Raw genomic sequence first — 15,409 nt, 5'->3', positions numbered from 1 at the left:
AGTTTTTTAGTTGTACTTTAAGCTGCAGAGATATCAATGTTTATCATTTTGGAGTTTAAAGATTTAGAAAGGTTTATAACAATATAACTGCAGGCTTAGGGGGCCTTATAGAAAATGGTTGTAAGGTAGCTAAGTTGATGAATATTGTTGTCATACCTTTCTCTCTACCCTTTAACATTAAAACTAAATAAATCTCTGCAGCTTAGAAAAACAAGTTCAGCATGATACTACCTCGGATAATTTTAAGATAAAACTTGAAACTTCGCTACAAATTAAATGCTTTACCACTACAACACTACTGCATATTATTATCAATTGTTTCATTATCTAAATTTTTATAAAATTAGTGAAACTGTAATTTGTAAAACATTGTAAAAAAATTCAACTAATAAGGTCCAGCTTTGCATGTACTTTTTATAAGCTTTTTAAAAGGGTATATATTTTTTAGTCAGGTAAAGTATGTTTATATGAGGTTTGTAAAGGTAGAGAATTGAATCTAGAGTAAAATAATTGTGAGCACAATAAAGAGAAGCAACCTTACCAGATGCAATTTAGCAATCTATCATTTATATGGTTTCCATGAGAGGTCAGTATTGACCAATAATCCAAAAACACATAAAAAAGAGAACTAAATGAGAGAGCTACCATGCATCAATATATGAATGTTAAAAGTATTGCTAAATAAACTCAGTTATTTAACTCAAAAGGTTTTTTTTTTGCTGTAAATAACTAGGTTTTTTTGGAGTTTAAATTCACAAGCCACTGCAAGCCCCAATTTTTTCCAGAAGTGAGGCCAAATTCAAGATCGGCTGCTTGTTCTAAGCAAACAAAAAGAGAAGTCTTTTGTCAAGACAGGAATATAAAGTTGAGTCATCAAAAAATAGATCTGCTTTAAATATGCTGTTGTCAAGAAGATCATTAATGTAGATAAGAAATAAAACAGAACCAAGGATAAAATTTTTGATATTTGCATGAAAATACTAAAGCTAAAGCTAATTTTGTTTAGATTTTAAAACAGGAAGAAGTTATCTGTGAGCAATTGTTGTTGCTATAAACCAATCCTGTATTTTTTTGTCCTTAAACTAAATTAGGAACTCTTGTAATTTTTTTCATAATTTTTCAGATTGACTATCCACGTACAGGACATTCTGGAACTTCTATCAAGACTTTTAAAAATTTAATAAACTTTTTTTACTCATTTGCATACTATGTTTTGTTCCAAATTTCTCTTTGATATTTTTTAATTTTTTTCTTTTCCAATGACAAAAATACAAGCTTTATAAATAATTGAATTTTGAATATATTAAAAAATATTAATTTTAAAAGAAAACTTGCCTTCTCACAAGAAAAAGCAAAAGTAAATATTTGATATAGCAAAGTGCATGTCTTCTCACATGAAACTGTCACACTGTCACACACTTTATCAAACAGCTTTCTCAGAATTTAGTTAAAATTAAATAGAATTGAAAAATATAGTTAACTTTTTTTTTTTTTAATTAATTACCTCCCCAAGGCCCTGAAGGCCACTACAGATGAGGAGGCTACTTAATTGTGATTATAACCCTGTCTCAACTCTATAACTTCTAAACACAAACCTTGACAAACAAGGCTGCTGCGCAGTGAAACAAGTTGAGCCTTGAAACAAGTTGAACTTCACATGAAGTTTTTTTCACATGAACTTCACATGAAGTTTTTTTCTCTTTAAAGAAAATTTTTTTGAATAAATCTTTATGTTTTGCATTTGTATTTCACTGGGCAGTAAAACTTTATATTTTTCCATTTACATTTCACTGCGCAGTGAAACAAGTTGAACTTCAGGTTACACATGAAGTTAAGTTTTTTTTCTCTTTAAAAAAAATCATTTTTGAATGAATCTTTATGTTTTGCATTTGCTCAGAAGCTCACTGTATTTTATCAAGTATAAAATCTTGATGTGAGTAACTCAGAATCTAAAAACTCTCTTTCTAAACCAATCATAACGCTTAGTTTGCAACTTTGACTATTTTTACATGTTACTTTAGGCATTGCTAAAGAACTCTTAGTTAATAATAATTTATAAACAATGTGTTTTGTAGATTTAATGTTAACTCAAATGCAGCATTTCAAATGTAGCAAATTCAAATGTTTCAGCAAAAATTTCAAATGTTTCAGCAACAATTTCAAATGCAGCAACTTATGAATAATTTTTCATAAGTTTTTTCATATGATATATTAAAATTTTTATAACATCACAAGATAATGCAGTAAAATATAGCCAAAAAAAAACCTTTGCAAATTTTAAAATTATATATTTTTAAGCTAAAATGACTAACTAGATGTCTTAGTGGTAATTAGGGATTGAACTAGGTGTCTACTTAGTAATTTTGAAAAATTTGATTGAAGATATTTTCAAGTCAACTAAAATGACCAGTAAAAAGTAGTGGCAAACAGCTTATTGTGTTTTTTACCCAAAACCTCAGTTCTTGAGGTCAAAGTTTGGAACCTAAATAAAAAAAATATACAAATTGGCATTATGTTATTAGGGCAAACACATTTAAAATTCATATGCTCTACGTACTTACTGTAAAAAGTTTAAATACTATCCTTCCCAATCACACCTATCCAAAAAAAAACAACCAATGGGGCATTAATCTGCAAGGTCTCAGGTATCACCAGATGTAAAAATTAAAATCTAATCTCTAAAGCCAAAGGAGAAAAACACATTTAAGCTTTTATAGCACTTTGCGCTACTGATTGCACTTGGAGCCCTGTTGTAAATCTATTTTGTTTGTTTTTTTCACTTTTGGGTTATGGAGTTTTTAAAAAATATCAAAAACTCTTTACATATATGTTTTTCTTTAACACTTGTGGTTTGTGTACAGGGACCTAAAGTATAGGGTATGGCACTAAAAGCCTCTTTAAAAAGAGACAACGAATGCCTAACGTTTTTATTTTAACCTTATTATCAACTATGGAAGTTTCAAAATTTAATAGAATGAAGCTTTGACATGTATCTTTCAGGCGAAAAAATAAAAGCAAGATATCTTTTATCTGTGCAAAGATATAGCTCTTAAAGTAGAATTCTCACCTTTAAAAAAACGGCCAAAATATAGCAGCTTTTTGTGGTTTTAATGCTTTTTTAGGATTCAAAGTTACATCAAATAACTAATTTAGTAACAACATTATGTGACTAGTGGATATGGGATTTTATGGCTGTTAGACATCACATTTGTGTGTACTTTTTCTGCAAAAAGAGTGCTTTTTTTGTTCAAGTTTGTATAAAATATGGGGCAGAAAACACATAGTTAGAGGCATTTTTTCTAATTGCTCTGAATTTAAAACACATAAAAACCTCTTTATATTTTAGTTGTTAAACCTACAGGTTTGCTTTGTTGTTTTTGTTTAAAATGATTGACCAAATATTGGATATAATAAAAACTTTTTATCATATTGAAAAAATTACTTTAGATTTTCAAATTCAAATATAATTGGTGATTTATAAAATAATTTCAAAATTAATGCTAGATTCAAGTTTTTTTATATAATTAAAATATGTATAACCTTGTTGTACTTTTTTTCTTGTATTGAAGTAACTTCTAAAATCTTTTATTGCTTTGACCAAGTTTTTCCTACTATTTAAAACTGTGAAAACAAATGTTTCTTATTTTCCGGGAAAAGCCACTGAAATGCCATACAAAAGAAAAACTCATTAAGATTGTCGGCAATCTGTACGCTTTTTTTATTTTTCAAAATGTGACAGGCATATTTCTGATTTCATCAAGGAAAGAATACGAGATAATTTTTCTGGAAATTCCATTGATTTTAAGAATGATAGAGTTCAAGATCAAGATTTGAAAGAACCATCAAGTAGCTTTGATAAACTATGCTCAAACTGTCTCAGTCTAGTCAAAAGAGGAATAACACATGATTGTTCACAAGCCACCAAGTTTGAAAACTTAAAGAAAATGACAGCAACTGATTCCAGAACTTCTGAAAAATTTGCATCCTCTGTAATAACTCAAAAAGTAATCTCTCCACAGGGTACAATTAGGTAGAGCAGAGAAAGTGGTAAAGCTTTAACTACTACTCCAGTTCCCTCCAGAGCTCAGTGCATATCAAGAACTTTGGAAGTTTTGGAAGGACATTAAATATCAGTGCATATCAAGAACTTTGGAAGTTTTGGAAGGACATTAAATACTGCATATGTTCAACATATCAAAGACTTTAAGAACTCATATCTTCAACTCCCAGTTTCAGTCACCCCAAAAGCCCATGCAATGTTCTACCATGTTCCTAAATTTATTACTTTAAAAGGTTTAACATTGGAGATTTTTAGTGAGCAATCAACAGAAGCCTTGCATTCAATTTTTAGTGCTCAATGGGCTAGGTACAAAAGAAACCCTGATCACCCTGGTTATAGAGGCCAGTTACTGAAATGTGTTATTGACTATAACAGCAAGCATCTTTGAACTCGATTTTTTAATTGCATTAACTGTTATAAACAAAAAACTGATCAATTGTATTTTGAAGAAACTGGAAATATGGAAAAGAACATGTTCTTTGGCCAAGGTTTAGTTTATAAGATAAATCATGTATTATGAAATTGTGATCAATTCAAATAACTTTAAGGACAGATAAAAAGTAGCAAATCAACTATTGTTGCCAAGTACGTTGTTATCGTTGCCAAGAAAGAAACCATAACAGGAACAAACACTTTGTGCCAGAACAAAAATATGTAGCATAAACAGATGCAAAGTAGCAAAAAAAAGATGCATGTAGCAAAAACACATGCAAATTGCTACATGAACCTAGACAATAAAAATTCAAAAATAACATAAGAACTCGTTAAGACAAGCGCATAAGGAGAGCAAATTAAAAAGAAAAAAATATAATGTCCACTGAAACTAAGCCAAAGAATAATTTTAAAATTTACGTATTGCTTAAAACTCTTTCAGTTATCCTAAAAAATGATAGTGGGTTAATGTCATGTTGGATGACATAAGCACAAAGATATATGTAAATAACAACATTCCAAGTAAACTTTAAGTAAATTGTAAACCACAGTAAGTGACCGTCAGAGTTTTGCATAATCATACTGATACAATTCAAACAATGTTGGTAAAATTTGGACTAAAAATTTGAGGGCAGTAAATTGGAATAAAAAATTAAAAAGTATAGAAACATTTAAGAAAAATTGCGTTTGTGTGGCCTTAAGACCATTTATCCCAATCCTAATTGGAATAGACTACGCAGATCCTCATTACATAAAAAAAATGCATATGGAAAGAAAACATTCAATGTAATTCGTTAATTATCCATTAATTCTTCATTTATTATTTGTATAAATTGAGTCAATTTGTAATTTTCAAAACATTGTACAAAATATACTTTTATGAAAGTTTTAGATTTATCATTGCAGTTGTTGTTTTAAAAAAAAAAGTTTGAACATTCAATTTTTTTTTGGACCTTTTTTCTGTTGGTATTTGTGGAAACTGCATTTAAAAATAAAAAAATAAAGACTGCATTAGAGTCTCATAAACTACTAATAGTAGTTACAGTTTTGACAGCAACAATTAATGAAGGGTGTGCTTTATCCAGAAGATTTGTTGGGATTCAATATATAAGGCCAGCATTATATGTACTCACAAAAATTTACAAAAAATTTTCTACCTCAAACTGTTAGAGGTCGACATAAGGTCGGCAAAAAAAGTTTGATACAAAGGGGTTACCAAAAAGCATAAAAATTAGGTCGGCAATTTTTTGCTGACCTCAAACACTTTAAGGTTGGCATTGCAAAATGCTGACCTTAATTCCGAGGGTTGATATATATATAATAAAACTATAAAACACAAAAACCATCACCAAGTTCTTTAAATTCACAAATATTCATGGTCTTCGAAGTAACCTTTCTTCTGTTGTGTCTTATCTCTTGCAAAGTTCACCAGACCTACTTGCTTTTTGCGAGACTAATTTGAGTTCAGCAGTCTTATCTTGTGATCTTAGTGTTGATGGCTATCTTCTTTTAATTCATAAAGGCTCCAATAGTCACATGCTTGGCCTTTGAGATCTACATACGTTTACAATTGTTGTCTGGATGTTTTCAAAGACACTGCATATCTTTGCGCTTATCAAGGTAAACAAAACCAAACTTTTACTTATTTTGTTAAACATGTTTTTTTAAAGGCATTAAAAGGAAATTGTGAGCCCAAAATAAATAGAAATGTTTTTGATAATGATTCCACTCAAACAAAAAATCTATTTGAGTTTATCAATAAAAATTAAACATGTTTTTTAAAGATAATACAAGGTATATTAAATACATATTTTTTTACCTTTTGATGATTTCCAGGTATGGTATTTGCAGCATTCAATCGTTCCTTAAGAGTATTTTTCATCAAAATTAAATATTCTGATTGTATATAAATGAAATGCACACTTTTAATGTTTTCATTGCAATATTTGTACATAGTTTGTGAAGATAAAATATGATTAATCATATCTATTTGCAAGCAAGCTAGTGTTGTTAAACATTTGACTGTATCTCATCACAAGATACAGTGCTTACGGCGACTAGTTGCAAAAAAGTTCCATAAAAAAACAAAAATCTTCAAGATGAAAATAAAGATTTCAAATATTTTTGCAATTTATAGAGTTGACAGTTTGACTATTTTTTAAAATAAAAGTGGACAACAAATAAAAAAAATTAAAAAACTTTTTGCGCAAGTTTTTTAAAATTCAAAACTTTATCATATCTATAAGTTGCAATCTGAAAATCATAAATTATCCTGATGTAACCCTAAATTTTTTTGACAATTCATTTCAACCTTGGGTTGGCATTAAAAAACACGCCCAAAAAAACTTGCCCAATAAAACCCAATAAAATCCGCTTAAAAAAACCCAATAAAATCCGCTTAAAAAAACCCAATAAAACCCGGGCAAATTATAAAATATTTTTTAAAAAAATTGGGTTTTTTTTAAAATATTTTATAATTTTATGAACTATTATAACCAACATTACCATTATAACTATTATATTATTAAATAAATTATTATTAACTATTATAACCAACAATAACAGAGTAGATTTACAAATATTTTAATCATTATTTGGAAATACATTATCATAATTTTTATTTGAATATTTGTAGATTGCGAATTTTTTATCTTTTATGTTATTTATCTACCAAGGCTGAAAAGGCCACTACAGTTGAGGAGGCTACCTTATTGTGGTCACAACCCTCTCTCAACTCTTTAACTCCAAAACACAAACCTTTTTGATCAAAGCCAATGCCCTGAGAAACAAGTTTAAAATAAATCAATACATATAAATTAAACGTGAAATTTTTTCTATTACAATTTTAAATTATGTTTACAAATCTTTTTCAAAATAACTTGTAAACTTCTTTTTATAAATTATTAAATAACATGTAATTAAATAGTTATGTAAAATATATTTTAAATATATTTTTAAATAAAGTAGAAAAATATACTAATTTTTGATATCATTAAACAACAACAAAAAAAAATTTAACAGATGTAAAATAAAAATAAAACCCTTAAAAACCCTTTTAAAAATTTGGGTTGGGTTTTTAAAAAAAAAAAACCGGGTTTTTGCCAACCCTGAACCTACTAGTAAACTGGATAGTACCCTTAATTGTATACATGCTGATTCCAACCATCCACCTATCATTATAAAAAGTTTGCCACAATCCATTGAGTTAAGATTGTCTGCTACATCATCAAGTTAAGTTATTGTTAAGAATTCCATTCCTGCTTTAGAAGATACATTGAAAATATCTGGATACAATTGTACGCTTATATACCAAACATAAAACCAATCCAAAGAAAAAGGCACAAGTGCAATATCATATAAAACAACCCACAATTTTACAAAATATCACTCTGTCAAAATGTAAATGTTTTTGAACCCTAGTTGAGCATCATTTCCCTGTCAATCACAGCCTGTACAATTTATTAAATGTAAACTCAATTAAGATCTTTTCTTTAATGCCAAACATCAAAAACATAATTCATTCTCACAATATAAATATTTAAATTATCACAGTAGAAATAATTATAATAAAATTATCTGCAATTGCTTTCATAAACCTGCCTTCCGATTGAGCAGCAAACGTCATTCTAATTGACAAATGTCTATCTAGTAACATTGTATACCAAGCAACAGTATGTTCTAATAAACCTGTATACAATGGCAAAGTATATACTGGTTTAAGTGCAACTCCTTTTAAAGTTTGTTACGTGTATAGATAGATATAGATATATCTCAATCTATACCTCAATTAAAGTGTTATTTCTTGTTCCATCAACTAAAGCCAAATATTAGTTGACTTTTACTCACATAAGCTGCATCTTTTTACTGTATCTGTTCCTTCTTACTCCAAAAACTTTTATTTATCTAGTTTTGTTCCATGAATAATAATGCTTTGGAATTTATTCTCAGCTGCATATTTTCCTTACTTGTGTTTCATGCTTTCCTAACTCATACAATTTACAGTTTTTTAAATCAATTTTTGTTCTTGGTCTTTAACTCTCCTTTACCTTTTAGTAACTTTCCACCTATATAGTCTTGTTGGCAAATTTGTTAAGCAAGAATTTTAGTTTGTCTTTTCTTTATATGTTTTACATTTTTTATATTAAAGTTCCAGGTAAATGTTATTATATAAAGTTAAGGTAAAGAAAATGTAAATTAAATATATTAAATTCCAATTATATATAATATATATGACTATTGGTTAGATATTTATCCTATTTCTAAGTTTTAATTTGATTGTTTGTATATTAATATAGATATAAATATCTATATTTGGTTTAAAATATAGATATTTTTAAAATATTTAAAATAAAACAAAAAGTAGTTGATAGTAGTTACTGCTATAATTATTATTTAATATTAGTTATTATATTATCTGGTTTAAAATAAATTAGCAAACAGGCCCGGCGCTAGGCACTAGGCAAACTAGGCAACTGCCTATAAAATATAAAAATCTAACTCAAGTAAAATTGTAGTTTTATAATATATATAACAATGAGAAATTTTCCATATCCAGTAGTTAAGCATAAACTGCAAGGCAAATTAGCGTAGCACTTGCAGGTTATAGGCAAAGACAACATGCAGTGTTGTTATGTTATTAGATAGTGGCTCCTTGAATCTTGTTGTTATGTTATTAGATAGTGGCTTCTTGAATCTTGTCTGTGTTTATATTAATAAAATGAGAGATAATAAACAACTTGAGTTGTATTTTCCAAATAAATCAAATATTTTCTTTTTAAATTATAAACACAACAAACAAAATTGTATATTATCTGTTTGCTATTTCTCCTGTTCCCTCGATCGCCCTCATATTCAATCAGTCACATCACATTCATTCCCTTGCGTTTGGTTAACAGAATACTAGATACGTCTTCTGTCTGTCTCTGATTCTTTGAATAAATATCAATTTAACCCTTTCCCTACCCAAGCCACTGATAGTGGCTTTTGATTTTTTTTATTATGACCGCAGGCCGCTGTTAGCAGCTTTCAATTATTTTTTACAATTTATCCTGCTTTGTGCATAATTTTTATTCTAGACACATATAGTTTGTTTTTTCTTAAAGTTTAATTAGTCCCCTACATAATCAAGCACAAATATGAGCCATAATGTGTAATTATAATTAGCTATCACTTGACAAAGTTAATAAATCCTGAGTAATCCTGATGGTGGCTTTTGATTTTTTTTTTATTATGACCACATGTTGCTGGTAGTGGCTTTCGATTATGCTTCACAATTTATCCTATTTTGGGCATAAATTTTCATTCTAAACACAAAATTTATTTTTTATTAGAGTTTAATTAGTTCTCTACATAATCAAGTGCGAATATGAGTTATAATGTGTAATTATAATTAGTTATCACTTTACAAAGTTAAAAAATCCCTTGATAAAAAAATTTCTCTCTAACCCTTGATAAAAAAATTTCTTTAAATTTAGTTTATAACTAGTAAAATAAAGCATCGTTAAACGCTGTAAAATTTAACTTAAGGAAGCGTATGAGTATTTAGCTAAGTAATTATAAAGGTCTTTTGAAGAAAAACGTTTTTTTTATGCATTAAATGAGTTTAGCTTTGGACTTTATGTTTTAGCCACTATTTATAAAAGCAATAGTTTTTATACATTGGTCTTTTGAATTACTTTTGTACTTTGCATTGCACTTTGCATTTCTTATTTTTCAATGATGCATGTTAAAAACTTATTTAATTAAAAAGTTCATTTGTTTAGCTTTCTATTGATATATAGTTTGTTATGCTTTTAAAAAGATATACTATTGGAGTTTTAATTAGTTGTAAATATTATGTCATCCAAATTTTATTCAAAAAAATGGTACGGTCACAGCAAAAAGATTTTTGTTAGCAAAAGATTTTTGGTAGCAAAAGAGTTAACTGTTTAGTGATTGATTATTATATTTTATTTATATTAAGTATTTAACTGACAATATTCTCTTTGATTTAAAAGCTAATGTATTACTTCAATTTTACTATTTTGCGCTACCAAGTAATAAGTAAATATTACACATTTCTTACGTTTTTAACCATATCTGAGAAAAAGAGACTATCAGTAAAGAAAAATAAAGAAAGTTAAAGTCCAAGAGGAGCTATTTCGAAATATTTTTGTGCAGAAACACATTCTAAAGGTACTGATTCTGCTACTGAAGGCATTAGCGGTGTGAGCAAAAAATCTAAAGCGATAGTTGACAATAAAACTGTTAACAATGCCAATATATCATGTCAACAAAATGAAATTGTAAATATTAATGAAAACCAAATTTATCTACCTGAACCAACTCCTGCTGTTAATGATTCAAGGAATTGGGTTTCAGTTTCAAAAATTGAAACTGAAACCCAAATTAGCTTATTATTATCTGTAGATTAAAATGACCCTGCAAATTGGTCTACTCATTTTAGTGACAGTTTTTGGCAATTTTTTATACGAAATAGACCGCAACAAATTGAAAAATATAACCTTTCATGAGATTGAAATAAACAGAAAAGAAAATTTTCATCACTCTATTACAAGCGGACATTACCAAATGGAGAAGAAGTCTCTCATTCTTGACTTATATATTCAGTTTCAAAAAATGTAGTTTTTTGTTTATACTGTAAATTATTTGTTAAAAGCAAAAGTAGTTTGCTGGCTTTAGAAGGTTTAGGTTTAAATGATTGGAAGAATATTGGAGCACTTCTTTTTTCTCATGAAGTTCAGGTCTCGTTAATTTTAAAAAGTAGAAAGAACTTGATATACATTTATCTACAGAAAAAAACATTGATCATATAAACAAAAATTAAAAAACAATAAATTCAATCTGCTCATTATCTTGGACAAGAAATTCAAAATGAATTAATACAAGTATTAGCAAATGCTATAAAAGATAATAACTTGACTAGAGTAAAACTTACTAAATATTATTCTATAATTTTAGACTGCACTCCAGATAATAGCCATACAAAACAAATGAAAATAATAATTTGTTTTGCTGATTTAGAATCACCAACATCACATCAGGATTCATACCTGTGGAGAAATCTACAGGTGCTTTTTTGGCAAAAACATTAATTGAACAGTTGGAAAATTTTTATTTACCAATTAAAAATCTCTGTGGACAAGGATACAATAACGGAAGCAACATGAAGGGTAAGGAGAATGGGGTAAAAAGAAAATTTTTGGATATAAATCCTTGGGTGTTTTTTATTCCATGCAGCCCACATTCACTAAATTTAGTTGTGAATTATGCATGCAAGTGTAGCTTAGATGCAGTAAGTTTTTTCGGTGTGGTGCAACAGATTTATAATTATTTTTTGGGATCACCTCTTTGGCAAGTTCTTCGTAGCTATTTTCCAGATTTTACTGTCAAGTCATTAAGTGATACAAGATGGGAAAGCGACATTAATGCTTTAAAACTAATACGATACAATCTCGGTAAAATTTACAATGCTATAATGCAAATATTTGAGGATCCAAGATTACAAAATACATCAGTAAGAAATTCTTCCTGAAATGAGGCCAAAGGGCTTGCAGATTTTATTTGCAAATTCAAGTTCATGGTAGCCCTTGTTTCATGTTATGGCATTCTTTTCGAAGTTAATATTTCTGATAAAATATTACAAAAAAGAATGTTGATTTGAATGTAGCTACATAACAAATAAATATTACTAAAAACAAACTTGTAAAAATGAGAAATGATGAAGGCTTTCAAAGAATTATTGTTTATGCTGCTGAAATTGCAAAAGAACTGGAAACAGTAACAAATTTTGAAGAAGAACAACTCAGGAGAAGTTCAATTATGAAACACAAGATGAAGCGTTGCAAGACCCAAAAGAAAAATTTTAGGTTGAATTTTATTTTAAAGTTTTAGACCCTGCTATACAGTCTATTGTGGAAAGGTTTGAACAACTGCAACAATATAATAATATATTTGGTTTCCTTCATGATATTTATTCTAAAAGTTCAAAATCTTCAGCAGATGTATTGAAAAAATGTAGAAATCTAGAAGAAATTTTAACTAATGGTTCTCAAAAAGATATTACTGCAGTAGATCAAGACTCCCACAACAAATAAAACCACATGAAGTACTAACTTTTATCAATTAACAGCATTTAATGGACAAATAAAAATATATATGTATTTCTTTAAGAATACTATTAACACTTCCTGTGTTCGTTGCAAGTGTTAAGCAAAATTTTTTGAAATTAAAAATTATTTGAGGTCGACTATGGTTCAAGAAAGACTGATGGGATTATCAATAATTTCAATAGAACACAAGGAATCATCAATATTAAACTTGAAAGAAATTGTAAAAACATTTGCAAGAAAAAAGGCCCGAAAAATTAAAATTTAATTATTTTTTGCGTGCTTTTTTATTACTTATTTTAATATGCTTTTATTTTTATTATTACATATTTTCAAAATGCAAATTAACTTTCTAGCTTCTGAAATTCAAGTTCTTTAATAATTTAACCATCAAATTAGAAACAAGTTTTTTTATTCTTTGTAACTATATTTATATTCCAAGTTTTCAATTTTTACTCTTGATTCTAGACTATTACTCTATATTATTTCTTGTAATAAGCTAGGTTAATTATTATTATTTTGGTGCAATTTAAATTTGAAAATAGTTTTCATTAATTCTTTTAATTGTTACCTATATTCTTTCAATTACATAAAATCCCGCTTTTTCCTGTCTGAAATATTTATAATCTTGTAAATAAAAGGTGAGTGGCTGAAAGCTTAAATTGTCAAAAATAAATATTAAGTACTTAAATAGGTCCACCATTTTATAATTTTTATGCCATTTTAAATAAAATTGATATTTATGTTTTCGCACTTTCAAATTAAAATATTTTATTTCTGAATTACACTTATTAAAATTTGCAGAGTAGTAATATATGGGCGGGAGGGGTTTTTGTTAGAATTTTTTTGCATAGGATGTCAAATAGCGCCGACCCTGTTAGCAAATTTTTTGATAAAAAGAATTGATTTTTTTTTCTGAATTAAACTTCATTGATATGAGTATTTTTATTTAGATTATATTGACTCAAAAAAAGAATTAAATTTGAATCCCAATTATTTACTTGGAACACTTAATGTTTTGATGAAGGTTTATGCAATACTTTTTTCTGTGAAACCGATCACTTATACTAAAGGTTTAAAATATGTTCTTAGTTTAACATTGGAAAAAGACTTTGATGATATAAATCAAGGTGTTTGGTTTCATGAAAATGGGTCTGGGAAACTTGTTATTTTTTCTGCAATAAATGGTAATACTACATACTATATAGAAACAGCTCCTCTCACATTAGGTGAATGGTCAACTGTTAAAATATGTCAAAGTTTTTCCAAAAATAAATACTGGTGGTCTGTTGATTTAAATGGATTCAATATTTATAAAGTTGAAAATTCTGATGCTAAAGATTTTAAAAATATGAAAGTTTATGCTTCTGATCATTGGCATGATTCTCAAAATGGTTTCATTAAAAATATTTTGATCATCAATGGGAAAATGGGTAAAAATTTTATTGACTTTTTTTGAATATGTTTTCGTTTTACATTTTTTTAAATTCACCTCCTCAAGGCTATGAAGGCCACTACAGTTAAAGAGGCTACTTTAGTTGTGGTTACAAACCTCTCTCAACTTTGTAACTCCAAAACATGAACCTTGACAAACAAGAAACAAGTTGAGTGCTGTACTACCAGGGGCATGGTGGGGATGACATATGACACATTATTTAGCAATAAGATTTATCTACAGACAAAGTTTGTTTTATTTTTTATTTTTTGATTATATTTCAGATTATTTTGATTATATACAGATATTTTTTATTTATTGATTATATATCCAAAACAATATCATAAAAAATTTAAAGAACTGATTTAAAATGAGTACCCCTGTGGTGTTTAAACAGCTTGTAAACTTTAAAGGAGCTTGTAAGTTTGATTTCTGGTGTGGAGCTTGTAAACTTTTAATGGTAAACTCATTGTTTAAATTTGAATACAAAAAAAAAACTTTTTTTAGTTATGTTTAGGAACACAACTGATCAAATTAAATTAAAATGGAAAAAATAAAAATATGAAAAACTTAGTTAAGTGTAATAGATTATCCTGAATCTATTTTATTATCAAACTCAATTTTAATGACTGAAATAGATTTTGAAATAAAATAATAGTTAAATTAACTTATTTAATCTTTTTGAAACATTGAAAAACAATAGACATTGAACAGATGCCTTTGATCATTGATCTTTTTTTGTTTTTGGCTTTAATTTATGTTGTAAACTTTGATATGATTGATTACTAAATATATAAACTATAGACTAAATCTTTTGATTAAATAAATTATAAGTTATGATTATTTAATTTATTATAATTTAGATGACTAAGTAAAACTTATTTTGATTTTGTATGATTATTTAATTTTATATCTAATTTAGTATGACTATTTAATGTAATAATAGCTTCAAATTATTTTATTGATTTAAAAATATAAATTTGTTACATACTTCATAAGTTTTATGGTTTGCTCTAAAACTTGTTGTGAGATGTCATTCAAGTGTTTTTAAAGTATTTTAAAAAAATTTTAAATGATAAGATACAATTAAAATAAAATTTAAAATATTAAAGGTTATTTTGATTGATATTTTTTGCTCTTTGCAAAATTAAAAAAAATTTGTTTTGTTTTTTAATTCTAAATATTTTTTTGACTAAATTAAAAAATGTTATTTAAATATTTCAAATCATAAAATGTACCATTATCAAATGTTTTTTTTTTTTACAAGTATATTTTATTTTTGTTTTAAAACTTTTTTGTTCTTTAAAAAAATAACTTTTGCAACATTCTAAATCACTAGTCCTATTATAATTCAACTTCAATCCATGATAAATT

General features: G+C 27.3%; 1 protein-coding gene across 3 annotated transcripts in view; it reads left to right on the top strand.

The window, feature by feature from the left end:
- The window catches only part of LOC100199204 (fibroblast growth factor receptor 3), a 170,052-nt gene that overhangs the window by 137,807 nt on the left and 16,836 nt on the right, over positions 1-15,409 (top strand). For 2 of the 3 annotated variants that reach the window (XM_065806068.1, XM_065806069.1), the window contains exon 22: positions 13,554-14,033. The exons of the other annotated variant lie outside the window; for it this stretch is intronic. In XM_065806068.1, the coding sequence (XP_065662140.1) occupies positions 13,554-14,033 (480 nt within the window). The remainder of the gene's footprint in view (positions 1-13,553; positions 14,034-15,409) is intronic. 3 annotated transcript variants of the gene reach the window in all.

The sequence above is a fragment of the Hydra vulgaris genome, chromosome 09, assembly GCF_038396675.1.
Source record: "Hydra vulgaris chromosome 09, alternate assembly HydraT2T_AEP".
NCBI classification, from domain to species: Eukaryota; Metazoa; Cnidaria; class Hydrozoa; order Anthoathecata; family Hydridae; genus Hydra; species Hydra vulgaris.
The sequence above is the reverse complement of the archived record's forward strand: the minus strand, read 5'-3'. Positions and strand labels throughout refer to the sequence as shown.